This window comes from Chiloscyllium punctatum, chromosome 48 (genome assembly GCF_047496795.1).
Source record: "Chiloscyllium punctatum isolate Juve2018m chromosome 48, sChiPun1.3, whole genome shotgun sequence".
Classification (NCBI taxonomy): Eukaryota; Metazoa; Chordata; class Chondrichthyes; order Orectolobiformes; family Hemiscylliidae; genus Chiloscyllium; species Chiloscyllium punctatum.
Genome location: NC_092786.1, coordinates 40,708,907 through 40,736,449, shown reverse-complemented (window position 1 = coordinate 40,736,449; position 27,543 = coordinate 40,708,907). Strand labels below are relative to the sequence as shown.

The following is a 27,543-nucleotide window of genomic DNA, read 5'->3' as shown; positions in this document are numbered from 1 at the left end:
GTTGGGGTAAGGGTATGGAACCAAGGGATACAGTCTCAGAATACAGATGAGAACTGTCTTCACTTAAAGCATGGTACACCTTCACCTATACTGCTGTAGAGGCTCAGTCACGAGTGTGTTCGAGGAGAGATCAATAAACATTCAGATATTAGACACATTGAGGGATATGGTTTTACCCCACGTAAATGGTGTTGAGGTAAATGATCAGCATAATAAACTTCAGGATCCGAACGACCTCTTCCTGCTCCTATTTCCTCTATCTGTGCAACTCAGCTTCCAATACTTTCGTGAGATTAGATGACTTTCTGAAGAGGTGGGCGGAGTTACAACTATTTTGGGGACTTGCGCTGCGATCTCGTCTAATGTTACCTCTTGAAAATGGCAGAGGATCGATCATCCCATTTGCAGATGCTGCCCTGATGTCATTCAGACTTGCCTACGTTTATTTTAATTTCGAGTAGTTCTTTACATATTGTCCAAAGTATACAGTAGCCACGAGGGCTCTTGTGGTGGAATGGTAGCATCCCTACCTCTGATCCCGCAGGTCTGGGTTCAAGACCCACTAGGTGTGTAATATTGACACTGAATGGGCTGTTTAAAAATATCTACAGCAGATGTGCCAGTGTCGGCGCCCGAGGCGTCCCGTAGAGATAATAATGAAGATACATCAGCTTCACAACAATTAAGCATAACATCCAATTAAAGTGAAATAAACTGACGGTAAAGCGTATAGGTACACTCTACCTTATGGCAGTTGGCTTACAGACAGCAGGTTTTTTGTGTGTGTGTTTTGAATGGCATCTTGTCAGGGGCAGGGCTGAGGACATTGCTGCCTGTGCCGCCTGAGACTGGCTCCACCTCGCTCCCTCTCCCTCTCCGCATTCCCAATGGTGTGACGAGCTACACTGACAAGCCGATTGGCTGCAGCACTCAGCTACATTTCTCCATTTATGGACTGATTGGCAGAATTACTGCATTCACCAGGACGACCATTCACCAGTTCTCCCTCCCTCTCTGGCTGCACAGCGTTCAGAGACACTCCGGAGCTACGAGGACTGATTCATCCAAAGGAAAACCTGATTATTCCTTCTCTCTATCTCTCTCCCCTCCCCCCGCCTCTCTCTTTGAAACATGGATCCAGCCTGTTGATATCTCCCTCCATCGTGGGCTCCTGCATCGACAGTGGATGGAGTTCAACTTTGTCTCAAAGACAGGGGATCGCCGGTGAAGAGCACATAGTAGGTGGCACCGTCTCGTCTTAGGCAGCAAACTCTTCTCGGAGCCGGTATAAATTCCAAGGAAGCGCAATGGTAAGTCTGAGCATTCTAACAGTTGTCTTTAGAAAAGGGCTTAAGGATATTTTCCCCGCTACCCTCCACCCCCGCCCATTGGGACAGTTGTGCAGAACACATATCCTCGGTTCAGCAGCACCCAGATCAGTTCCAATGCCTCCCTAAAGAACAAAAAGACTGTTTCCAAAACTGACTTTGAAATCTGTAGTAGTCCGGCCTTCTGATTGCGGTGGAAGTGACCGATAGGGAGCGCTCCTTAGACAACCGCGGAATATCCACAGCTTGGGGAAATGCTTCAATGCCGAACTAGTCCAGAGTTCAATAAATAGAACGCATCAGGAATAAACATTCAAACTCCCAAGGTGCGTTATTTCTCTCTGTGCCTCATTTTAAGTGTTTTGAAAACTGGAACAAGGGGGGCAGGGAAGTGGCATTCGTAATTTCATCAATCCAAGTGGACAGTAATCTTAATAAATTTTTTTAAAGGATCGCACTAATAGAAAATGAAATGGAACTTGTTCCGATGTTGTCTCCAAACTGCAGTGAGCACACGTCAAGGAAATGTATTATTCTATGTAATTGAATATTGTTGAAAATGGAGACAGTGAAGACTGCAGATGCGTAGATTAGCGTCAAAAAGTGTGGTGCTGGAAAAGCAGAGCAAGTCAGGCAGCATCTGAAGAGCAGGAGAGACGACGTTTCTTCCTGATGAAGGGCTTATGCCCGAAACGTCGATTCTCCTGCTGCTCAGATGCTGCCTGACCTGCTCTGGTTTTCCAGCACCACACTCTCGGCTGTATTGCTGAAAAATGCAGACTCTTACAGGCCGTGTGTTTTACTAATCCAGTATTTGGTTTGGGTTGGTAAACCATTGTTTATAGTTGCAACTTCCATTGTAGCAAAAGTAAACTATCGGTCATGGGGATGAACAGTTCATGCATATTAAAGATTCCTGATTTGTCCTTCTCTACAGACTCTCTTGTAACTGGCAGCAAAGTTTCAATTTGCGTTATCTTAATTAGATTTTGGGCAGTTCGACTGTTATTAAAAATACAAAGATGAAACTAATGTTTACGTGACGGTGAGTCATTTCTGAAGGAATAAATGAGTTCTGCTCGAAAGCGTCGAAATATGTATTTCTACATATTATTCAAGGAGCATCGTCAAACATTTTCCCGAAGTTGACCAACCCGTTGAATACATATGGTAGATTATCCCTACAATTTTGTCGAATATTATTTATCTTATGCTACTGTGTAAAACTGGTCAAATACTGGTGTGCAGCTATTGAGTTGGGTATGACCCACTGATCATTGTTTATGTTCATCAATGACTGTTGTCTTTGCGATTATCACGTATAGGAACAGCAATCATCTGTTCATCCAGGCTGTTTCTGTATAGTAATCTTAGAACAGTTCATCAGTTTTTCTTCTCAGTCTCACTTTAGTATAAGGGCTTTGCACTTTTCTAAGCCTGTCATTAGCTTTACCAGTATTATTTATTTCTGTGTTTCCCATTCAGCACCATGCATATTTCCTATCTTCAACAATGCAACACGTTTGAGTGGATAGGTAAGGAATTGCACCTGTGTGGAGGCAATCAAATGGACAGCAATGTGCCCTTCCCCAAGTGTGCCTGTGACCCATAAGACAGTGTTCAGGCAATGCTTGGACCTCTTAGTTGTCTGTAAGGGGAGACAGATAGGTACACAAGAGAGAAAGAAATGCAGACATGTTGATTAGATGAAATAGGCAGGCAGGAGACTTGTGTGGAGCGACTCTAGCATGGGCCAGTTGGGCAAAATGGCCTGTTTCCATGCTGTAAATTCAATGCAAGTCTTGTGTTTCAGAATGAGAACAACTCATTGTATTTAAACACCTTTACATTTTGTCTTCAGGAAAACTTATTGATTTCATATTTATTGAAATGTTCATAAAGACAAGTGCTTACAATTACATTTAATAATGAACTGACAGACTGCCAGAAAAGCATTATCTGTGATTCAAGTCCAGACTGCTAATAGTGATTGTTTTGGAGCCTAATTTAACAAGACATAGAAAGTGATCCAGTGAGCCAAGTATAAAACAAAACCTTGTGCCTGTTCATTTATTTTGAAATGAAGCTCTGAAACTCTTGTAGAATTAGTTGTGTACAATACATGTGGTGTCATGGTTAGCTAGAAGCCAAATGACTATGATAATACAGAGCTTTACTGTTGTGTCATACAGTACCACAGAGCAGCTAGACATGAATATACAAATAACATAAGAACTAGGAGCAGGAATAAACAATTCGGCTCCTTGAGCCTGCTCTATCATTTATACAACCATGGCTGATCTCATCTCAGCCTCAACTCCACTGTCCTGCTTGTTCCCAAAACCCTTTAACCCATTACTAATTTAAAAATCTGTTTATTTTCCCCTTAAATTTATTCAGTGTCCCAGTGTCCACTGCACACTTGGGAAATGAATTCTGTGGATTCAGGATCATGTGAGAGATGTAATTCCTCCTCATCTCTGTTTTAAGTCTGCCACCCTTCACTTTAAATTGACTTCTCATTTTAGATTTCCCCACAAGACAAAACATCCACTCCTTGTCTACTTGGTCAATTGTCTTTAGCATCTTTTATACATCAATTGGATCTTCTCTCATCCTTCTAACCTTGAGTGAATATAAGCCTAAACTGCACATTGTCACCTCATAAAACAAGTCTTTCATCTCCAGAATAAATATAGTGAACCTTCTCTGAACTGCCTCCAATTCAATTACATTCTTCCTGTAATGCATGGTGACCAAAACTATGTGCAGTACTCCAGATATGGACTCATCAATGCCTTGTACAATTGCACCCATAATCTGTACTTTTATATTCCATTCCTTTAGCAATAAATATTAAAACTCAAATGACCTCCTTATTACCTACTATACCTGCATATTGGGTCTCTGCAACTCATGCCCAAGGACACCAGGATCCCTCTACACTGAAGTTTCTCTCCATTTAGTCAATGAGTTGTCTTTTTTATATTCTTCTGACCAAAATAGGTAATGTCACACAGTATGACTGGAACCTGTGAATCCCAGACATTAGCTTTTTAACCAGAAAGCACTTTCTTCCAGTAAGGAAAGGGAAGTCATACTGTGGAGGAGTCAGTCCGTGCTGATAGCTGCAGCATCTGAGAACTGGAAGAGGTTACCGGCCTAGTCTCATTTCCAGGGAATGGTACAAGATGTAGTGTAACCTATGCAATAAAAAAAATGCAGAAAAATTTGTTTGATGATTTGCTGAACAATACAGATAGGCAAGATTTTGGATACCCATATTTGATCTCCATTTTTTCTGGTGTGCAGGAAGTAGTGCTGCAGGGTGATTTTTGATCCTTGCTGTGGTAAAATGCCATTGCTAGATGTGGATATATGAATGTTGGGTGACATCGCTGGAAATGGATGTGTGAATGCTGAGTGATGATAGGGTCTGTGACAAATGACAGATATGTTCCTACAGCTTCCTATAGTTCATTATAAAGACTTGTATTTGAATAATAGTACAGTACTTGGTTGAGATACTGGTGAACCTGGTGGCTGTGGAATTATGCCTAAGCAAAAAAAAAGGTTGCTTTCTAATAGCAATAGGAAGAAATGTGACCTCAGTTATGATAATGTTTTTAATGTAACATGAAACAAATGTGCACGCTTAGACATCTCATCATCAAATCCCTCATGTTTCCCTCATAGTCCATAATCTTGTTTTTAAAATTTGAATGGTATTGAAATATAATTCTTGATTATTTCTGATCTGTTCAACTTTAAAATCAGTTTAATGTGGGAGTGATACCTACCTGGTATAATTTGTGGCAGTGAAGATTGTTGGAGTCAGTATCTGATTTGATTACTCTTAGTCTTTCAAGGATATTACTGTTTATAGTATGCAGTATATTGCGTGCCTAGAGACAGGGTCCACTTGTCTTTATTTCTTCACATTTAAAAATCTGCAAACATCTTTACCTCACAAACCAATATTTGAAACAAGTGAAATAATAAAGAACAGACAACCTCTAATTAGCTGATGTTTATGGCCTTTTTTTTAAATTGTTGTCATAGGGCAGCAACAAACTCTGCTGTGATTGGAAAACAGATTTAAAGTAACCAATTGCAGTGTTTAACAGATTTCTGCGAATTAATTTCAAAGTTAGTTTCACCAGTTAATCATCACACTTTGCTGTGCACAAAAATGCTTTTGCTTTCACCTACATAAAGAACTATCTAGGGCTTTGAGAGATCTCAGGACATTTCAGATCATTTCATATGTAGTGAAGTAGTTAAGACAGAGAGACATGACAGCAGAATCATTAACAATGATGAGTATGTGAACCACTTCAGGAAAATTCAGTGATTTACAAGGGAATGTAAGTCAGGTTCTCTCACTCTTTTCTGTCTTTTCTGCTTCCTTACATCAGCTGAAATAAAGGAAATGTTATACTTGCATTTATTTATCATGTCTCATTAAAATTTCTCAAAGCACTTTACAGGGTTTTGAAGTTTACTGACTGTTTTGGTTACAAATGAAGCAGCCATTCTTCACTCGCAAGATCCCTGATATGAATGACCTATTTATATTTTTAATAGTCTTGGATGAAGTAGCAAAATCAGCTAAAACACTGGGCCCAACCCCCAGTGTTATTCTTCAAGTATGTTCATGTCAATCTGTATTCAGTGGAGGAGCTTAACAGCTCTTCTGAGAAATCACATCTTTGACAATGTAACAAAGACAGAAATTGCTGGAGAAACTCAGCAGTTATTGGCAGCATCTTTTGGAAGAAAACAGAGTTAACATTTCGAATCCAGTGACTTTTCATCAGACAATGTGACACTGCCTCAGTGCTGCACATGAATTATTTATTTATTTATCGCAAAAATATACTTTCTTCATATAAATAAATCTTTATGTACATGTACAGTTAATGAAGCCATTCAGATCTATACCGTCTTTACCTACAGAGAACAAATTGAGTCTTGACATACACCATTCTCTACATTTACAATCAACCTCTTGGCATTTAGCTAAGGCATCAGCATAGCCCAATTACTGAATGGACCCCCATTATTCTTTAGCAGCAGGACCTTACACGGTGGTCTTTCACCACTGCACTTTGGTGGTGGCTGCCCCAAACTTTAGCATGTCCCTCAGCACGTAGTCCTGGACCTTGGAATGTGCCAGTCTGCAACACTCAGTCGGGGTCAACTCCTTCAACTGGAAGACCAGCAAGTGTCGGGCAGACCAAAGAGCGTATTTCACCGAGTTGATGGTCCTCCAGGCACAGTTGATGTTTGTCTCGGCGTGCTTCCAAGGGAACAGGCCGTAGAGCACGTAGCCCCAAGTCACCGAGCTGCTTGGGACGAACCTTGAGAAGCACCATTGCATTCCTCTCCAGACTTCCTTTGCAGAGGCACATTCCAGAAGTAGGTGTATGACAGTCTTGTCCCCTCCACAGCCACTTCAAGGGCAACATGCAGTGGCACAGAGAGTTCGAGCATGCATAAAGAATCTCCCAGGCAGGTCCCTTCTCAGCACCAGCCAAGCCATGTCCTGGTGCTTGTTTGAAAGTTCTGGTGATGATGCGTTCTGCCAAATGACTTTGGCAGTCTGACCAGGGAACTACTCGACAGGATCTTCCCTCTCCTTTTTCCGAAGGGGCTCAAGGAAACTATGTGCTGACTACTTCCTGATGGACTTGTACTCAAAGGTGGACAAAGTGAGGACTGCAGATGCTAGGGATCAGAGCTTAAAAATGTGTTGCTGGAAAAGCGCAGCAGGTCAGGCAGCATTAAAGGAGAAGGAGAATCGACGTTTCAGGCGTAAGCCCTTCTTCAGGAATGAGGAGGGTGTGCCAAGCAGGCTAAGATAAAAGGTAGGGAGGGGGGACTTGGGGGAGGGGCGTTGGGAATGTGATAGGTGAAAGGAGGTTAGGGTGAGGGTGATAGGCCGGAGAGGGGGTAGGGGCGGAGAGGTTGGGAAGAAGATTGCAGGTCAAGATGGTGGTGCTGAGTCTGAGGGTTGGGACTGAGAAAAAGTGGGGGGACGGGAAATGAGGAAGCTGGAGAAATCTGCATTCATCCCTTGTGGTTGGAGGGTTCCTAGGCAGAAGATGAATCGCTCTTCCTCGAGGCGTTGTGTTGCCATGGTCTGGCGATGGAGGAGTCCAAGGACCTGCATGTCCTTGGCGGAGTGGGAGGGGGAGTTGAAGTGTTGAGCCACAGGGTGGTTGGGTTGGTTGGTCCAGGTGTCCTAGAGGTGTTCTCTGAAACATTCCGCAAGTAGGCGACCTGTCTCCCCAATGTAGAGGAGGCCACATCGGGTGCAGCGGATGCAGTAAATGATGTGTGTGGAGGTGTAGGTGAATTTCTGAAGAATATTGAAGGATCCCTTGGGGCCTTGGAGGGAAGTGAGGGGGGAGGTGTGGGCACAAGTTTTGCATTTTTTGCGGTTGCAGGGGAAGGTGCCGGGAGTGGAAGTTGGGTTGGTGGGGGGTGTGGATCTGATAAGGGAGTCGCGGAGGGTGTGGTCTTTCCGGAACGCTGATTGGGGTGGGGAGGGAAATATATCCCTGGTGGTGGGGTCCGTTTAGAGGTAGCGGAAATGACGAAGGATGATCTGATGTATCCGGAGGTTGATGGGGTGGTAGGTGAGGATCAGTGGGGTTCTGTCCTTGTGGCAATTGGAGGGGTGGGGTTCAAGGGCGGAGGAGCGGGAAGTGGAGGAGATGCGGTGGAGAGCATCGTCAACCACGTCTGAGGGAAAATTGCACTTTTTGAAGAAGGAGGCCATCTGGGTTGTTCGGTGTTTGGAATTGGTCCTCCTGGGAGCAGATGCGGCGAAGGCAAAGGAATTGGGAATATGGGATGACGTTTTTACAGGGTCAGGGTGGGAAGGGGTGTAATCTAGGTAGCTGTGGGAGTCAGTTGGTTTATAGTATACGTCCGTGTTGAGTCGGTCGTCCGAGATAGAGGTTGAGAGATCTAGGAAGGGGAGGAAGGAGTCTGAGACGGTCTAGGTAAATTTGAGGTCGGGGTGGAAGGTATTAGTAAAGTGGATGAACTGTTCAACCTCCTTGTGGGAGCACGAGGTAGCGCCGATACAGTCATCAATGTAGCCTATTTGTACTCAAAGGTGTTTTCCTATGAAGGGCAGGTGATACAGAACGGTCCAACTACTTGGAGTGTTCTGCGGCAGAGAGGTCAGGCCCATCCTTTGCAAAGCTGGGAACAGGTAGAGCTTCAGTGTGTACTGAGGGTCTATACTCAGCTTGGTGTAACCACACACAAAGATGACCATCAAGGTGAGGGTAGTGTTGGGTGTGGAGTGTCAGCATAGATTATTAGCTCAAGCTTTGATGCACAATTTTAACTGGTCACCTTCTGACCCAGAGTGATTGAACTATCAGCTAGGTTAAAGTGACACAAATTAATGTAAATTAAAACTCATACTTTTTTGTTCCCCCACCCCCAACAGCATCAGCCACCAACACTGAAAATTTAGCTAAATTGGTGCTGTTTTTCACTGTCTGGAAAAACAGACAATGGGATCAGTCATAGGCTCCATCCAGCAGATCCAAAGTAGTAGGTCAGTATACAAGCATCTGTTTCTCATTAGAACCAGGCCTCTCCAAGGTGCCTGTGAGGCAGTCTCACAGTGGAAGAGTGTGTGCCTTATTTTCAGTCTGTGATGTAGGTGGATTGTTGAGGATGAAAATATCAGTTGAAGTAGCAAACTGTAAAATTGTACACTAACTTCAGAGTGGTTTTCTCTGAAGTACCTCAGCAACAGTTAATACAGATTTTTTGTTTGAGCCGCTGATTACAGCATTTTGACTGGTTATTCCTGCATATTTGGTTAGGACAGCAATCGGCCTGTGAGCAGAAATACTGTTGAACACAATATGCAGTATTCACTTGAGAATGATTGAACAGGCTGCATTCAGTTTTTGCTATTTTTGAGAATAATGCATTCAAGTAAATGTTAGGTGTGAGTATTCAGTATTTTACTGAAAGTCTGTCTTTTGTTATATTGCCATTATTGTTAACTCTACAATATGTTACTACAATGTTACCTACGCAAAACTAATACCATTTTGACTTCTGACATTGTAGAAAGCATTTTTTTGGTGCTAACTGAAATTTAAATTGTTTGCTTTTGTTACAAACATGCATTTAAAAAGCGCACCAATGTGTCATCTGGAGATTTCAGTTCATTAAACTTACAACACTTACAACACGGAGGCCAATCAGTCCATTATGTCCACGCCTGTCAACAAATATCTGACTGCACTAATTTTTAAGCTTTTGGTCCATGGTCCTGGAGTTACTTTGGTAACTCAATTCATTTCGGACAGGGTATTCCAGACTCATACCATCCTCTGAGTGAAAATTTTCTCCTCAGTCCTCCTCTTTGCCTTCTACCTCTTAATATGAATCTATGCCTCCTGCTTATTGACCCCTCTTCTAATGGAAAATGTGTCATCCTTACTACCCTTTCTATGCCCCCTATAATCTTATATACCTCTATCATGTTCCCTCTCAACATTTGCTGTTTCAAGGTAAACAACTCCAATCTTTCCTCATTTCCCAGACCTTCCAACCCAGCCAGCACCTTGCCAAATCTCCTCTGCACCCATGAAATCACATCCTTCCTATAATGCGGTGACCAAAACTCTGTGCAGTTTTCCTGTTGAGGCCTACCCAGTGTTCTATACAGTTCCACCATAAGCTCCTTGCTCTTCAATTCTATTCTATTTCTCAGCTGAGAAAGGGAAGGATCCAGATCCTTCTTAACCACCTTGTCTACCTTCTCTGCTACCTATAGGGTAAAAACAATGACTGCAGATGCTGGAAACCAGATTCTGGATTAGTGGTGCTGGAAGAGCACAGCAGTTCAGGCAGCATCCAAGGAGCTTCGAAATCGACGTTTCGGGCAAAAGCCCTTCATCAGGAATAAAGGCAGTGAGCCTGGAGCGTGGAGAGATAAGCTAGAGGAGGGTGGGGGTGGGGAGAAAGTAGCATAGAGTACAATGGGTGAGTGGGGGAGGGGATGAAGGTAATAGGTCAGGGAGGAGAGGGTGGAGTGGATAGGTGGAAAAGGAGATAGGCAGGTAGGACAAGTCCGGACAAGTCATGGGGACAGTGCTGAGCTGGAAGTTTAGAACTAGGGTGAGGTGGGGGAAGGGGACATGAGGAAACTGTTGAAGTCCACATTGATGCCCTGGGGTTGAAGTGTTCCGAGGCGGAAGATGAGGCGTTCTTCCTCCAGGCGTCTGGTGGTGAGGGAGCGGCGGTGAAGGAGGCCCAGGATCTCCATGTCCTCGGCAGAGTGGGAGGGGGAGTGGAAATGTTGGGCCACGGGGCGGTGTGGTTGATTGGTGCAGGTGTCCCGGAGATGTTCCCTAAAGCCTCCTTCACCTTCATTTGGTAGGACACTGATGCTGTACAGATGAGATCCAGGAATTGACATCACCTGAGCCTCACAGTGCCGTAGTTGAACTGGTTTGATGCTTGCTTTGGTGCCCATCCCAATGGTTCCCAAGTTAAAATAGACTCTAGTTTCTTAAAGGACTACACTACACTTTGTATATTTTCATTATTCTGAAATAATGCATAACGCAGCTAAGATTCCTTATCCTTGTGATTTTATTTAGACTTTTTAAAATCCTGTTTCTAATCATCATGTAAATCTATTTGTAAATATATTAACAAAATAAGCTCCCATTTTAAGCTTATTACATATGTTACTCACTTTGAATTACACAGTATGTGGAAATCAAATGTTAGGTTATAAAAGGGTTGAATTCTGCAGGTACCACTGAACAACTTGTCTTATTGATCTTTGCTAGCATTATGCATTACCCAATAATAGACAGAGTCTTGCATTTTACAGCAGGACAGAGTTTTGTTCAGCAGGCACAGCTGCTTGCACAGCATCACCAGAGCAAACACTGTAGATTTCTCCATTAATAGGTAGCCTTTTTTGTATAAGATTTTTATTTATAGCCACTTTCGGTGAGAATTTCCCTTGCTTTGCTTTACACAGGAAAAGAATACAAGCAATAGGAATAGACTTTGGAGAAATACCTAAATGCATCATCAATGAGAGATTTTTAATAGACTTCTAGCAGATATGAATAGAAGTAGCAAAGCAGTGATTTGGGGAGAGAGTCTTAAAGCAGGGTTGAGACTGGTGAAATAGAGACTGGGCTCTGGCAAGTGGTCAGCATGAGAAACAGAAGTAATCCTGGAGTAAATGACTAAAGACATACAACTGAAATATGATATTTGAACATAATTCATAGTCAAATTCATACATTTAGTAAACTTTATAATATTGTCTTATTATCAATACATCATTCTAGACTTGGCTTAGTGGGCAGTACACATACATACAAGTCAGAACATTGTTTATGTCCTGGTCCAAAGTATTCACCACAAAATCTAGACTGACACTCCAATATTCAGGGAGTACTCATGATTGACAATAGACAATAGGTGCAGGAGTAGGCCATTCTGCCCTTCGAGCCAGCATCACCATTCATTATGATCATGGCTGATCATCCTCAATCAGTATCCTGTTCCTGCCTTATCCCCATAACCCTTGATTCCACTGTCCTTAAAAGCTCTATCCAACTCTTTCTTGAAAGTATCCAGAGACTTGGCCTTCACAGCCTTTTGGGGTAGAGCATTCCATACACCCACCACTCTCTGGGTGAAGAAGTTTCTCCTCAACTCTGTTCTAAGTGGCCTACCCCTTATTTTTAAACTGTGTCCTCTGGTTCGGGACTCACCCATCAGCGGAAACATGCTTCCTGCCGCCAGAGTGACCAATCCTTTAATAATCTTATACGTCTCAATCAGATCCCCTCTCAGCCTTCTAAACTCAAGTGTATACAAGCCAAGTCGCTCCAATCTTTCAACGTAAGATAGTCCCGCCATTCCAGGAATTGACCTCGTGAACCTACGCTGCACTCCCTCAATAGCCAGAATGTCTTTCCTCAAATTTGGAGACTAAAACTGCGCACAATATTCCAGGTGCGGTCTTACCATGGCCCTGTACAGCTGCAGAAGGACCTCTTTGCTTCTGTACTCAAATCCTTGGGAGTACAAATGACATTAAACTGAGAGTCTAGCTGCCTTATCAATTGGATGTAAAAGATCCACTTGCACAATTTGAAGAAGAGCAGGAGGGGCTCCTTTGGTCTATACTTTGTATTCATCTAACATCACTAGAACAGGTTATCTTGTCATTATCACATTGCACACAACAACGTTTCACAACCAACTGCTGAAGATCACATTTCATGTATTACAACAGTGTCTGTGCTTGAGAAAGTAATTGCTTGGTTGTCAAGTACTTTGGGACCTCCCACATTTGTAAAAGGAACTATATGTATGCACATATTTACTTTATTTTCTTTTTTAGTGTCATAGAGATGTTGAGCACAGAAACAGACCCCTTGGTCCGATTTGTCCATGCCAACCAGATATCCTAAACTAATCTAATTCTATTTGCTAATGCTTGGCCCATATCCCTCTAAACTCTTCCTATTCATTTCCCATCCAGATGCATTTTAAATGTTGTAATTGTACCAGCCTCCACCACTTTCTCTGGCGTTCGTTCCATACATGCACCATCCTCTGCGTTGCTTAGGTCTCTTTTAAATTGTTCCCCTCTCTAACCCAAACCTATAGTTCTGGACTCCCCCACTCCAGGGAAAAGACCTTGTCTGTTTACCCTGTCCAGATCCCTCATGATTTTATGAGGTCACCCCTCAGCCTTCGACACTCCAGTGAAAACAGCACCAGCCTATTCAGTCTCTCCCTATAGCTCAAATCCTCTAACCCTGGCAACATCCTTGTAAGTCTTTTCTCAATCCTTTCAAGTTTCACAATGTCCTTCTGGTAGGAGGGAGATCAGAATTTCACACGATTGTCCAAAAATGGCCTAACCAATGTCCTATACAGCTGCAACATGACCTCCCAACTCCTATACTCAATACTCTGACCAATAAAGGAAAACATACCAAATGCCTTCTTCACAACCCTATCTACCTGTGACTCCATCTTGAAGGAACTATGAACCTGCACTTCTTTCTTAAACTGTCTGATTATCATATAAGACAAATGTATAAATTTGAGTTCTTACAACTATTAATCTGTAAATTGTGATTAGTGAATTTTACAAATACAGGTACATGTATTCAGATTCTCGCTAAATCTGATGCAGTATATGAGAGAAGGAAAAGTTTTGATTTTGTATATCGATCTTGAGGAATGGAATTTTGTCGAGAGTGTGGTGCTGGAAAGCCACAGCAGGTCAGGCAGCATGGGAGGAGCAGGAGAATCGACATTTTGAGCATAAACCCTTCATCAAGAATGTTTGTACCCGACACATCGATTCTCCTGCTCCTCGGATGCTGCCTAACCTGCTGTGCTTTTCCAGCAACACACTGTCGGCTCTGATCTCCAGCATCTGCAGTCCACACTTTCTCCGAATTGAATTTTGTCTACATTTTGGGCCAAATGTCTGCATCAGATGTTTCAGATTGGAGAAAATCGCTGGATGCAAAGTATTGAGTACATTTAACTTACCCAATATGAAGGATTTTATTGTATGCAAGTATAATTTATAAGTTTCAGACTTTGTTCAACTTTAGGACAATTTCTTCTTCAGATAGTTGTATGTTCAAGCTGATTCAGAAGTCCTGAGCATAATAATTTAGGAAAACACTTTTGTTTAGTCATGAAGGAATGTTGCACCAACAACTCAATCATCTTTTAGTTGAAGCAATAAACTATCTTCTCTTTTGAATGAAAGTACACGATTTCATAGTCCTATTTGAAACATACCAGGAGTGCACTTTGTAGAGATGTGGTCAATAATTTCTCCTCCATCCACATGATTACAACAAATTAGCTGGTCATTATAAGTTGCACACAATTGGTTCCTGCGTTCTCCACATCACAATAGTGACAACATTTTGAAAAGTATTTACTTTGGTGGTTAAATATTTGTGATAGTGTAAGATGCTATGTAAATGTTTCTTGAATTCTTTTTTGAAATTCATGATTTAAATATGAGGTGCCATGTGATTTAGGCAGCACCCACTCGAATCAGATAAAATGTCCCAATGCTGGAAGCACTTCTAGGTAGCAGAGAATGTTCTTATCCTACCTTATGGTCTGTATTTAAGCCTTGGGCTCTGAGCTGAGGGTATAGTGTTGTACTTTCCTACATTTCAGTCGCACAAAAATTAGATTTTAATCATTACTTTTGAGACCTGCAAGCTTTAATGAAATACATGGCATGTTGCAAAGTGCACATTTATGTCTGTGCTTAATCTCCACTATGCTGCAACAGACTGCATTTCTTTGGAGGGGGGAGAAGAGCTGAAATTGCTATTTATGCTCCAGTAATTAGCCACTTACGGTAAGTCATAATTGAAATGTCTCTTTGTGGCTGTTATCTGCTCGATTTAGTGACTCTGCTTGACAGAGATTATAGCCAATATAAAACAAATGTATTTACGGAGGATGTAGAGAAAACATTACAATCAACAGTCGAAATATAGGATGGAACATCTTTGCGAACTTTAGCATTTATATGTCTGGCGCATTAAAAAAAATCAGTAATTGAAAAGCTATGATTTAGAAAAACATGAAGGAATGTGGATAGGTATTTAATAAAATGTTTGACATTTAGGAAAGAAAAGTGCAAGGCATTTGGCCCTTTGAGTGCAGCATTGAGGAATTACTACACTGTTGGGGTGCTATACTTTGGATGTTTAACTGCTCATAACTTCTTCCTCTTTTCACGAACCTTCAATAAAAGAAATCTTTCACAACTCATGACATCCAAAGTTGCTTCACAATCAATTAATTATCAGTCAGGGAAATAAAGGCAAATACTACAGTCTATTTGCATGTGGCAAGGTCCACCAAGTAGTAAGGAGCTCAAAGTTAAATGAATGGATTGCCAGTCTTGATGCTGACCAATTATTGGAAACATATCTCTGCTTTACTTTGAACAACATCTGCAATGCTCAGCTGAGCATTTGTAAAGGGTGCCTGTTAATGTTGCCAACCCATTCATTTGTTTAGAAGCAGAGGGCATCTAATCAGGTGTGAGGGTCCAGGGTGAGGACTCCTCCCACCTTCCTGCCCGTGCCATTTAAATCTCAGGCAGAAAGGCTCACGGACAGTCTTCCAACCTGGACACTAATTGAAGGCCTTAAAATGGTTAATTGATGCTCATGTAGCAGCGGACAGGGATTTACCATACAGGAAGCTTAATGTAGACTTTATTGAGTTCCATTTTGGGAGAAGCTCGTTCAAAGCTATTTCCTGTCTGTTTGAGGGATCCAGTATTGGAATGGAGAGCCTGCTGAAAACCAATTCACCTCCCCCCCCACTCCACCCCCCACTGCCCCCCCCCCACCCCTTGCCTCTAATCCTGCCTATTCTGTGAGTTCCCCACACTGCAAAACCAACCCCTAGACCTGTCTCAAATGTATGACCTGGAGTCCCCTCTTGAACCTGAACCTCTAGTTGGTGCATTGCCAGCAATTTGCCAATGCCCAGAATGATGCTGACAGCAATGGAAATCTGCTGGCCTCTAATTGGCTGTCAGCTCTTTGAAGATTAGATGTCATCCAAAGAGTTTACACCCATAGGATCTTTGATCTAGCAAAGCATCTGCTACTGGCCATTTAATAAGTGATTCTTTACCAAAAGTGGCATTGCATGGCTCCTAATTGTTCTTCAGCCAGTAGGCAAGATCTCTATCATAAATATTAATTTTGGTCTAATATTTCACTTGAAGAAAAATGCAAGAAGCCCTTCATTCAAATCTCTGTCAGTATGGAGTTAGATACCTCAACCAGTGCAGTAGTAAAATATTTCTAAATGTTAAGGAGAAAATGTGTAGCCAGGCTTTGCAGTATGTATGGTTATCCAGTGATATTCTCCACTAGAAAAATGTGCTTGCACAGGTATTGAATGTGGACAGCTTTGGACCTGAGTATAACTCTCCTTTGGTCTTCCGCCCCATAATCAATAGCCATGACCAAAATCTAAACAAGATACAAGTACATTGATACTGATATGATAAAAATACATAATATAATAGTATTTTGGGGATTTAAGATTGTAAAGTAGAGGTAGAATAGGCGTACAGTTTTAGTTCATGATGAGTTTCTTTAAAGTGGTCAGAGAGTCATTTGGAACAGTGAACTAATGACAACATTTCCAAGAAAGCAGATAAATTCAATCAAGTGCTTAGCAGGATGCCTAACACCTCTGCTGATCATTGAGGAAGTGTTTATGATTTTGAACTTTTACAACACACTGAGAAACCAGATCTGTGACCAGTAGTGATTTGAGTTCCAGAGAAATTGGGTTCCCTTTCAGGGAAAAAAAAATCCCAGTTGGAGGGTTTTTAGTTTGTGAAGTCTCCAAACTGTGTAACATTGTGGAGAATTTTTCAGTTGTCGGAATTGAAAATAAATTCTATTCATAAAACAAGAACGAGTCAGTTAAGTAGGGAGTTAAAGAGTTAGGATCAGAATCACACTTCACTGGCATTATGCAAAAAATATTGCTGGAAAATTGGTTGAAATTTGCTTTGCTGTTTGTGTTAAGATCTTTCTAAACTGTCAGATCCATGGTGTTGTTTGTTTTTTTCTTTTGTAGTTAAAGAACTTGTGTTCTTTGTTGAAGAACAGTGGCAACCTCATGACAATAGACAATAGGTGCAGGAGTAGGCCATTCTGCCCTTCGAGCCTGCACCATCATTCAATATGACCATGGCTGATCATCCTTAATCAGTATCCTGTTCCTGCCTTATCTCCATAACCCTTGATTCCACAATCCTTGAGAGCTCTATCCGACTCTTTCTTAAATGAATCCAGCAACTTGACCTCCACTGCCCTCTGGGGCAGAGCATTCCACACAGCCACCACTCTCTGGGTGAAGAAGTTTCTCCTCATCTCTGTCCTAAATGGTCTACCCCTTATTTTTAAGCTGTGAAAAAAAAAGGGGTAGACCATTTAGCATAGAGATGTGTTCACCGGCTACAGTGGCTACTGTAGTAGTCGACTGCAAAGGTTAATCTTATGCTGGATTAAGTGACCTGGTATGGTGGCTCAGTGGTTAACATTGCTGCCTCACAGCGCCAGAGACCTGTGTTCAGTTCCTGCCTCAGGTAATTGTCTGCACGGAGTTTGCATATTTTCCCCGTGTCTGTGTGGGTTTCCTCAGGGTGCTGTGTTTTCCTCCCATAGTCCAAAGGTGTGCAGGTTAGATGGATTGGCCATTGGAACTGCAGGGATAGGGTCGGGGGCGGGGGTGGTGCGGGTGAGTCTGGGTGGGATGTTCCTCAGAGAGTTGGTGTGGACTTGTTGGGGCAAATGGCCTGTTTCCACACTTTTCGGATTCTACGGAACTCAGGGATCTGATTTGTCCAGCATTACAATCAGCTGTGAACGTAACACTCATCCTGAATGACCTACACTTTTGCGAGGAGTCAGCATCTTTTCAAATTAAAAGAGAGGAGAAATTGGCAAAAATAAATAGGAATTTAAGGGAGTAAGCAAAAACTGTAAAGTTATTCCCAAAAGCAGATGATTCATAAGTCACTACTTAAGCACATTGTTAACAGAAATTAGTGAACATTGTTTCAAACTGTTTTCATTTGTAAAGTATGTATTGAGCAAGGCATTTTTTTTTGCTTCAGTTGCCTGATTATTTTGATAAAACCTATGAGATCATTGAGTTCTGGATGGTGGTGACTGTGCTGTATGAGTAACTGTCTCTGGGAAATACAGTAATTTCTGTCTTTTCTTTTTAACCAATTGGAGTGGGAGGGATTTGGGGTAAACTCACATGGTCAGCAACCCTGAGGGATTGCATGCACTTTATCCTTCATCATCAGTGAGGCAGTTCTGACATGTCTACATTGTTTTCTGAAATGTGGTCCTCATAAATCCATTTCTAAGTTGTTATTCATGCTGCTTTTGGGTCTGGCTGAAAGCATATTGTGCTAACTTGAAGAGCATACGTTATCGATTTAACACCTAACATTTTATAGATGGTCACTGGACAGTGATCAAGAATAGGACTTTTTGATATATCATAGTTGATACATTGGGGACAACTATATCTAGTTGCACTTAACGCAGACTAAAAATTGAACATGACCAGGTTAGTTCTGGGATAATGCGTGTTTCAGCAGTACGATTTGGCTAAAACAATGCTGAAGAATTAGGAAATGATATTTTGGACAATGCTTATCTCTGCTCGCAAGAGCACAACTCCAGCTGGGATCAGTTCGTGCATGTCGTTCTGTGCATGTGCCCATGCCTGTGCTGAAATCTCCGCGCAGTTCTGTGCATGTGCCGTTGTCTGTGGTGAAGTCTGTGCACTGTTCTGCACATGCACCAATGTCTGAGCCAGTCTTCATGTCATATTGTGCATGTGCCGATGTCAGCTACCAACAGAGCAGCTCTCTGTCAGAGGTACTATAACAGAGAGCAGTTTTCTTACATTTTTTTAATGTACTGTGTTAAATATACTTTTGTTTCATTAAAAATGATTTCAATCTTCATTCAGGCTGTGATACACTTTGTGTTAGACTTTTGGGTGATTGTCGAGTGATCATGAGTGATATTTTTTGCTGGTCTGCCCCAACTGCACTTTTCCCATAGATCCAATTATTTATATTAAACAATTTTCTATTAAGTGAGGTTTCACTGGAATGTAACTATGGCATTACAGGAGAATTACCTGTATTGCTTAATGCTACACCACATGGTATCTTTACCCACTAGATCATAGAGTAGCTGGACTTTCTCTACCTTTAGTTGACACTGATCAGGATTTGAAAAACTTATTTATAAGCCATTTGGTCATTTCCTTTGAACATCTTATTAAATGCTTATATCATTAGTTTTTCAAAAAGTGCAATATAGTCACAATGTGAAGTTACTGAAAAAAATCCCACTTCACATTTTAGCCACCTAAAGAAAGTAATTTACTAATTGGGCCTTGCAGTAGATAATAACAAGTACAAAGACAACTCTAAAACTTAATCCAGTTGATTCATTGGAAAACATTTAAACTTCTTTATTTTTAAGCTTAATTACAAGGAAAGGGTTCTCTGTACTGTTGTATCTAGCATTTGGACATCTATGAGTAGGGCTTTTCATGTGTAGACATATGCAAGCAAGCAATTGAAAAACTATATGTGAAACACAGGCATGGAGCGTTATTCATTTAATTAAAGAACAATAAGGAGGTAGCAGCATAACTCAAGTCGGCATGGAGCGTTATTCATTTAATTAAAGAACAATAAGGAGGTAGCAGCATAACTCAAGTCTTCTAGCCCTTGCAAGCAGAAGCAGTACCTGCAATATAGCAGCACCAATGAACAGTAATTGATGATTATTTTCTTGCTATCAGAAAGGGAATAATGATGCTGGTGGAATTTTCAAACTTTCACTCTGTTTTATGCAGTGGTTGTTATATTATTGAAATTGAATGCAGCAGGCCTGACTAGCTCATGGATTCAAAGATCAACAAAAAGACTTTGATTTGATGTGTAGTTGAATAGCACACCAGGATCCTAAATTCAGATAAAATATGAAAAGTTGGTGTGGAAAAGTATGGAAGTAGTTGAGCCCAAGGCTTTCCAGTGCAAAGCTTTGATATATGTATTATCGATCTAGATTAAATAGAATTTTGTAAAGCGTGAATAAAACAAAGCCAATGCAGCAACTTTATAACTTGACGCAATTTCATTTGTTGTCATCCAGAAAACCGTTATAAATTTGAGCTAATATGAACACTTTCTATCATTACAAGAACTGAACAAATCTGTTTTGGAAATATGATTTGGAGACGCCAGTGTTGGCTGGGGTATACAAAGTTAAAAATCACACAACACCAGATTGGAAATACAATTTCTACTGCATGCGTGTCCTTTCACTTCACCATGCCAATCTTCCATGTTGACTGTAAGAGGTTTCCACTTCATAAAGTAGGTAAGAATAGCTGTAATAAGTTTGAAAAGGCAAACTTTCCATGTGGTATGGGAGATGCAAACAGAATTCTTTTTAGTCTGTTTCATGGCTTCATGTGCTGTGTGGTTTTCACTGTTTTCAGCCTGATTGAAAATACAAATGAAATCCTTAAGTAATAGGATTAGGTAAGAGATGAACCAAACGTGTACCTAAACTCAATAGCTGATTTTCTTTCTTGGGACCAGAGTATGGTTTAAAACAGCATGAATTTCAGCTTCCTGCAGTAACTAGCCAAATAAGGAATTGGTTCCATTACTTTAAGTGAAAAAGTGCACTGAGGGGCTAGTCATATTCCTCTGAGGTGAAACAGGTCTGTCTTTCATTATTAGACCGTATGTCCAACATTGTGAGTACTCTTGTGGCTGTATATGTGCTTCGCAAAACCTTACAAGGAAGTGCTTATTAATTTTTTAGTCATTCAGCAGAGAAGTTCAAGAGAAAGAACAGAACTGCAATGTTTTGTCTAAGTTGTGGAATAAAATCTCTTATTTCCAATAATATAAGCATCTACTACTACGTGTGATCATTTATTCAAAGGGGAGTTTGAAAATAAATTTTACAAAATGTAATGAATCTTGCACCAGTCACTGCAAAAGTATAAAGAGAAACCATTCGTTGGAAAAATCACAAATTCTTTATAAGTACAAAGGAACCTTTTCTTGTGTCTGTGCCTGAGGATGTTGAATCACCTGGATGCAATAAATTTGAGGTGCACAGGATTCCTTGTCCTTAGCTAGTTAGACCAATTTTGCCCCCATTTTGGCCCCATCTCTAGTCTCTGTGCCAAGCCAATCCAATTTACCTTGGTACAGATGGAGGAAAATTTGTCCCTTTCAGCTTTAGTGCTTTTCATTTCCACTTGACATTGTTAGATTTCCCATTTTCTGTCATTTCTCCCAATCCCCTCTCTGTGTGCATTTCCCTTCACATTTTATGCAACACGTGGGAATTTTGCACAAATATTGTTGGATCTAACTCTACTACCAAAGTGGTGAGCACAGGACTTGGGGACAACCCTGACCATTACCCATTGCCTTCTCCCTCCCAGCTTCAAAATCCAAACCATTTGCAATGCTGGCTATCCAAATTCACAAGGACAAAGTATGGGGAGGCTGATTAGTTTGCAGCAATGAAACCTTACCCTGTGTGAAAGCCAGGAAAACACAGGAAAATTTGGTAAAGGATGGTATTATAGTTTTTCCATGTATTTTTAAAAAAACTTGCATTTATATAGTGGATTCCATGACTTCAGGATGCCCCAAAAGCATTTTACAGCTAATGAAGTACTTTTGAAGTGTCGTCACCGTTTGTTTTATTCATGTGGATGTCACTGGCTAAGCCAGCGTTTATTGCCCATCCCTTATTGCACAGATGGCAGTTAAAAGTTGATCACATTGCTGTAGGGTCTGGAGTCACATGTAGGCCAGACTAGTTAAGCAAGCTACCTTTCCTTTGCTAATGACATTAGCTGCAGTTGGTGGTTACATGATCACCATTAGACTTATGGGTACAGACTTTGAATTATTTCCAGTAATCTAATGAAACTCCTATTGCATTCACCATTGTGTTATGAAGTGAACTTGATACTCCAAAAGTAATTTTCTATCAGTAAATCTAACAGTGAACATCAACTTTATTTTCCCTTTAATTGATAACCACTGCAGTGCTGGTCATTCTTGCAGTGTCCGAGATCAAGGAAGAGCAATATTTGAAACTGCTTACTAAAGCATGAGCAGCAAACAGCTTTGCTCAGTTCTCTCTGGAATAAAATAAGAAATGAGGTTTTTGTGTTTGCATAGTTTACTTCCTCAAATAGCAGATGGTACAATAAAAGAGAGTGCTATAGATTTTTGGCACGTTTGGAAAAGAAATGAATCTGGTATTCAAAGAAACATACAGAGACATCGGCCAACTCTGATTGCAGAAAGCTGATGATTTTAGGTAGGACATGTCCTGTGGTGCGCCTAGAGCAATGATCTGAAATGTTGGTAAAGTACAAGCCAAGAGAGTTCTTCTGCCGCAGCATCAGTGTATTTAACTCTTGAGTCTGGAGTCCCAGCTGCTCCAAAAATGTATAATAATATCTCTGAGCAGTTACGGTTTTATTGTCAGGGCATATCAAGAAACACACTGACTCAGGAGGGTGAAGTCAGGAGATATGTACCTGTAATATTTCACTATATGAATAAATTTATTCCAAGTAAAGGCTGACTCTGATTTTTGGCTTCATTAATTGACTATCTGGTATGTAGTATCTTGCACATAATCTGCTTTCTTTCCCAGAAAATAATTGATTTTTGTCAGACTGTGTTTAGGTCAATACTGCAAGATTACTTTGTTTCAATGTTAGCAGTGCGGAAGGAGTTTGATTAGATTACTTACAGTGTGGAAACAGGCCCTTCGGCCCAACAAGTCCACATCGACCCGCCCAAGCGCAACCCACCCAGACCCGTTCCCCTACATTTACTCCTTCACCTAACACTACGGGCAATTTAGCATGGCCAATTCACCTAACCTGCACATTTTTGGACTGTGGGAGGAAACCGGAGCACCTGGAGGAAACCCACACAGACACGGGGAGAATGTGCAAACTCCACACAGTCAGTCGCCTGAGGTGGGAATTGAACCCAGATCTCTGGCACTGTGAGGTAGCAGTGTTAACCACTGTGCCACCGTGCCGCCCACAGAGTTGGTAATGGTAAAAGAGAAAGAGTACAGAAATAAGCTACCAAAGTTTGAAAATCAACCAAAACAAAATCAAATTTTTATTTTCCATTAAATCATTATCCAGTGACTTCAACCTTTTAGAACAACAAAGAACAATATAGCACAGGAACAGGTCTTTTTGGCCCTCCAAGCCTAAACTGACACATTTTGCCCTTCCATGGTAAAACTGTCTTCACATATAGGATCTGTATCCCTCTGTTCCCTTCCTATTCAAGTGCTTCTTGAATGCAGCTATTGTGTCTGCTTCCACTACCTCCTCTGGCAGTGCGTTCCAGGCACTGACCACTCTTTATGTGAAAAACCTGTCTTGCGCATCTCTTTTAAACCTCCCACCCCAACATCTTGAACCTGATAAATGACCTCTCCATCCTGGGAAAAAGAGTCATACTTTCCATTCTATCCATGCCATTCACAATCTCGTAAACTTCTATCAGGTTTCCCATCAATCTTCTGATTCCATTGAAAACAAACCCAGTCTATTTAACTTTCTTCATAAGCTGAAATCCCCCAAGCCAGACAACATCCTGATAAGCCTTTTCTGTACGCTGTCCAAAGCATCCACATCCTTCTGGCGGTGAGGTGACCAAAATTCCAAAGTTCTATAAAGCTGCAACATAACTTGCCTATCCTTAAACACGATGTTGGGTAACTGCCCTATGCAGGTACTGAGTACTCACTGACCACTTATTGTGTAAATCATATAAACCAAATATTTTCTTGAATCATAATTGACTTTTTTTTATCATTATGGTACGATTTTAAATTTAAAACACTGTTAAATCCTGACAGAACTGAACAGATATTGTGACTTTTTTTTAACACAGTTGCTATACAGAGACACATTCACTCAAATGATAAATTCATCATGGAAGGTCTGTCTTCAGGCACTGGGAAATAACAATCAAAGATTCAATAGATTAAAAAAAACTCCATTATAAACTTGTAAATGTGGTTCATATTCATTTGTTTTGACTGTAGTATATCCTAAGGTGTTCTACAGCATTCTTATCAAATCCATATTTGACACAAGTTACAGAAAGGGATGTTAGGGTAGATGACCAAAAGGTTGGTCAAAGTGGAAGGTTCTAAGGACTGAATAAAGGAGGAAAGTAATGGAGAAGTGGAAAGATTTGAGATATCGTTCCAGGGCATGAAACCTAATGTTGATTGACTAAAATCTGTGTTTCCTAAGAGACCAGAATTGGAGGAGTTTGAGGAAATGGGAAAATACAAGGATATAGAGGAATTTTAAAGACAGGAAAACATTTAAAAATTGAGGCGTAGCATAATCGGGAGCTAAATGAGGTCAGCAAAAAGCACATTTTTGAAAGAATGTTGTATGTCAATACTTGACTGTACCACTTTTGAATGGAGATCCTAACTGGGAATGTAGTATGATTGAATTTTCCCTGTAATCCAACGATTTGTGATTGTTGTTATATTCTACTTGAACAGCTCTATCAAATCTCCTCCTATCTTATGTAAGGAGAAATAAAATTCCTGCATCTATCCATGTAATTCCTTGTCCTTCCTAACAAAATGTATAATTCTGCGCTTCTCTGTACTAACTCTTATCCTCGCATGTCCACAGATCCCACCAGTCTCTCTATAATTCCTTGGGTGAAGAAAGATGTAAATTAAGCTTTGACTTTAGTTTTAAGGGAACAATCTTCAACTCCTGAAGCTAACACAGATTGGTAGTAGTTGTAATCTACCGAGATTTTGCAAATAATGAGAATTTCCCAAGTGTCGAGGTCAAAAGGTATTATCTCAATAATGGTTCAGTTGGTAGTACTTATGAGTCAGGCAGCTGTTGATTCAAGCCACACACCTGAGGTTTGAGTGTACGTGATCCTAGATGACATTCCATGCAGTTTTGAGGAGTGCTTTGCTTTCAGATTAAGTGTTAAACCCTTTTGCCCCCTGAGGTGGGCACAAAGATTCCTTAGCACTATTTTGAAGATGTGCTATTGAGTTTCACTTTGTGTCTTGGCTAATATTTTACTGCAATCAACGTCTTTAAAAGAGAATATCTGATTGTTATCGCATTGCTATTTGTGGGAACTTGCAGTCTGCAAATTGGTTGCACTTTTGCCACACTAATGAGACATTCTGAAGATTTGAAGGGTGTTTTTTTATGATGCGAGTTCTTTCTTAATGGCTTAGTAGTATAGAATTTCAACATGGTTAAAAAGAAACACAAAGTCAAAAATTTTCATCTTGCATTCATTAGAACTAGGATGCAAAAAATCAAACTTGGAAAAGGGAACACCAATTTATCTGTGTTGCTCATTTTAACAATGTTCACATTTTTAGTTTGTTCTTTAACACAGCTTGTATCTTCTATTAGTATTTGTAAATGCAGAAATGTAATGTATTTCTAATAATGTACAGACAAACATCTGAGAAGTCCATTGCTGTGAATGTTTACTGTATGCATGATTGTTTTTTGTGCATTTAGGGGACCAGCAACATTTCACCTCAGGATGTTTCTTGGTGTGCATTATGCAAGACTTGATTGATGTATGGTAGTTGTATCGTCAGAATTAGCAATATACCATTTTGTGCAGTTTGTTCTTGAGCTGAAAATAGAAGATGATGTTAGCAATCCATTTCAAGTAAATGCCTGGGTGGAGTTGGAGTGACACCCAATTATTGCACACTAGCTCTTTAGTTTAATCTATCTGGGTAAAGGCTGAATCAAACAAGCCACTGTTTGACTAGTAGATGAGTTAAAACCCCACTGCCTTTGTATATTAAATCTTTCTACATATTACTTGACTAAAAAAATGCAGTAACCATTCAGAGTGTTAACTCCTTCACTGTAATTTCCTTGTTTAATATTCTCTGCTTCCCCACAGTTTAAATTGTCAACAGCTGGCTGAATTTATGCAGTGGATGTCTTTTTGTTGCACAAGCAACATTTTGAGATCCACTTCCCTCTGTTTTCTGTTGAACTGTCTGGCAGGTGTTGACTCCTGCTGAAATGCAAATGACAGCAGTTGTCTGGTACCTCACACAGTTGGTCGATTTGATGCACTACGGCAGATTCCAGCGTATCTGCTGTGGAAAGTGACGTAGAGTCATACAGTCATAAAGATGTACAGCATGGAATCAGACCCTTCGGTCCAACTCGTCCATGCTGACCAGATATCCCAACCTCATCTAGTCCCATTTGCCAGCACTTGGCCCATATCCCTCCAAACCCTTCCTATTCATATACCCATGCCAATGTTTTTTAGCATGGCCAATTCACCTAACCTGCACATTTTGTTTGGACTGTGGGAGCAAACCGGAGCACCCGGAGGAATCCCATGCAGACACGGGGAGAATGTGCAAACTCCACACAGACAATTGAACCCGGGTCTCTGGCACTGTGAGGCAGCAGTGCTAACCACTGTGCCACCCCATGGAATGAAATCTTTTGAGTCCACTTGAACAGGCAGATGGTGCCTTGCCATCCAAAGGACATCATCTGTGGCAATGCAGTACTCCAAAGATTTCCACAATCTTCAGTGACTGAGCCAAGATGACCCTGTGTCATTTGGAATGAGCATCTTGTAGCATTAATTAAGCAGACGTCTAATGGTTGTTGGACGTAGTGAAGATAGTGGCCAGAGGTTTGCAATGGTACCAGATAGGGCTGGAAATGGGGTGTTGTGAAGTGGGCAGGAGAGCTGGGCCCTACACCGCGTCAATGCAGATAAAATAATGTTAATCATCACAGGGCCAGTGCTAGAAGAGAAAACCTAGAGAGGAAGTGATTTCGGCTGTGGACGCTACCATCCTTGCATGTGGTCCTCTCTTTGTTGCTTAATCGGCTGCTACAGGAAGATCCTTGCCACTTAGTTGGCAAACTGTCACTATGGTGCTCCAGTTTCTACTCACAGCCCAAAGATGCACAAGTTAGGTGGATTTACAGGAAAAATGTGGAAGAATGGGATTGAGAAACTTAACAGCCATGATTGAATGGCAGAGCAGACTCGCTGGGCTGAATGGCCTAATCTCGGCTCCTATTTCTTATGGACCTATGATTGGCCATGGGAAATGCAGGGTTACAGAGATGTGGTGGGTCTGCTCATTGGAGGGTCAGTGTGGACTCGATGGGCCAAAGAGCCTCTTTTATGGACTGTAGGGATTCTTTTGATTATTGAGACTAATTTTTAATTCTTGAATTATAAATTGAATTTAAATACCACCAGTTGCCCCAGTGATACCTTATTCCTAGATTACTAGTCTACTAACATTAACTAATTGGTGAGTTTGCCTTCAACAGTATTTACCCATTGCCTGTATTACCATAAGAAAGCAGATGTGGATGTAATAGTATAAAAGGCATGTTGACCATCATACTTCACAAAAATGACTTTTTTTTTTGTGAGGTTGGGAATTTCTTCTGTTGCCCTTAC

At 41.0% G+C, this 27,543-nt stretch overlaps 1 protein-coding gene across 3 annotated transcripts in view; it reads left to right on the top strand.

The window, feature by feature from the left end:
* The first annotated feature begins 947 nt into the window (after positions 1 to 947).
* The window catches only part of myo1ea (myosin IEa), a 149,960-nt gene continuing 123,364 nt past the window's right edge, over positions 948 to 27,543 (top strand). For 2 of the 3 annotated variants that reach the window (XM_072565032.1, XM_072565030.1), the window contains exon 1: positions 948 to 1,310. In XM_072565032.1, coding sequence (XP_072421133.1) covers positions 1,308 to 1,310 — 3 coding nt within the window. In that variant the 5' untranslated portion in view covers positions 948 to 1,307. The remainder of the gene's footprint in view (positions 1,311 to 27,543) is intronic. The other variant, XM_072565031.1, reaches the window with a different exon arrangement.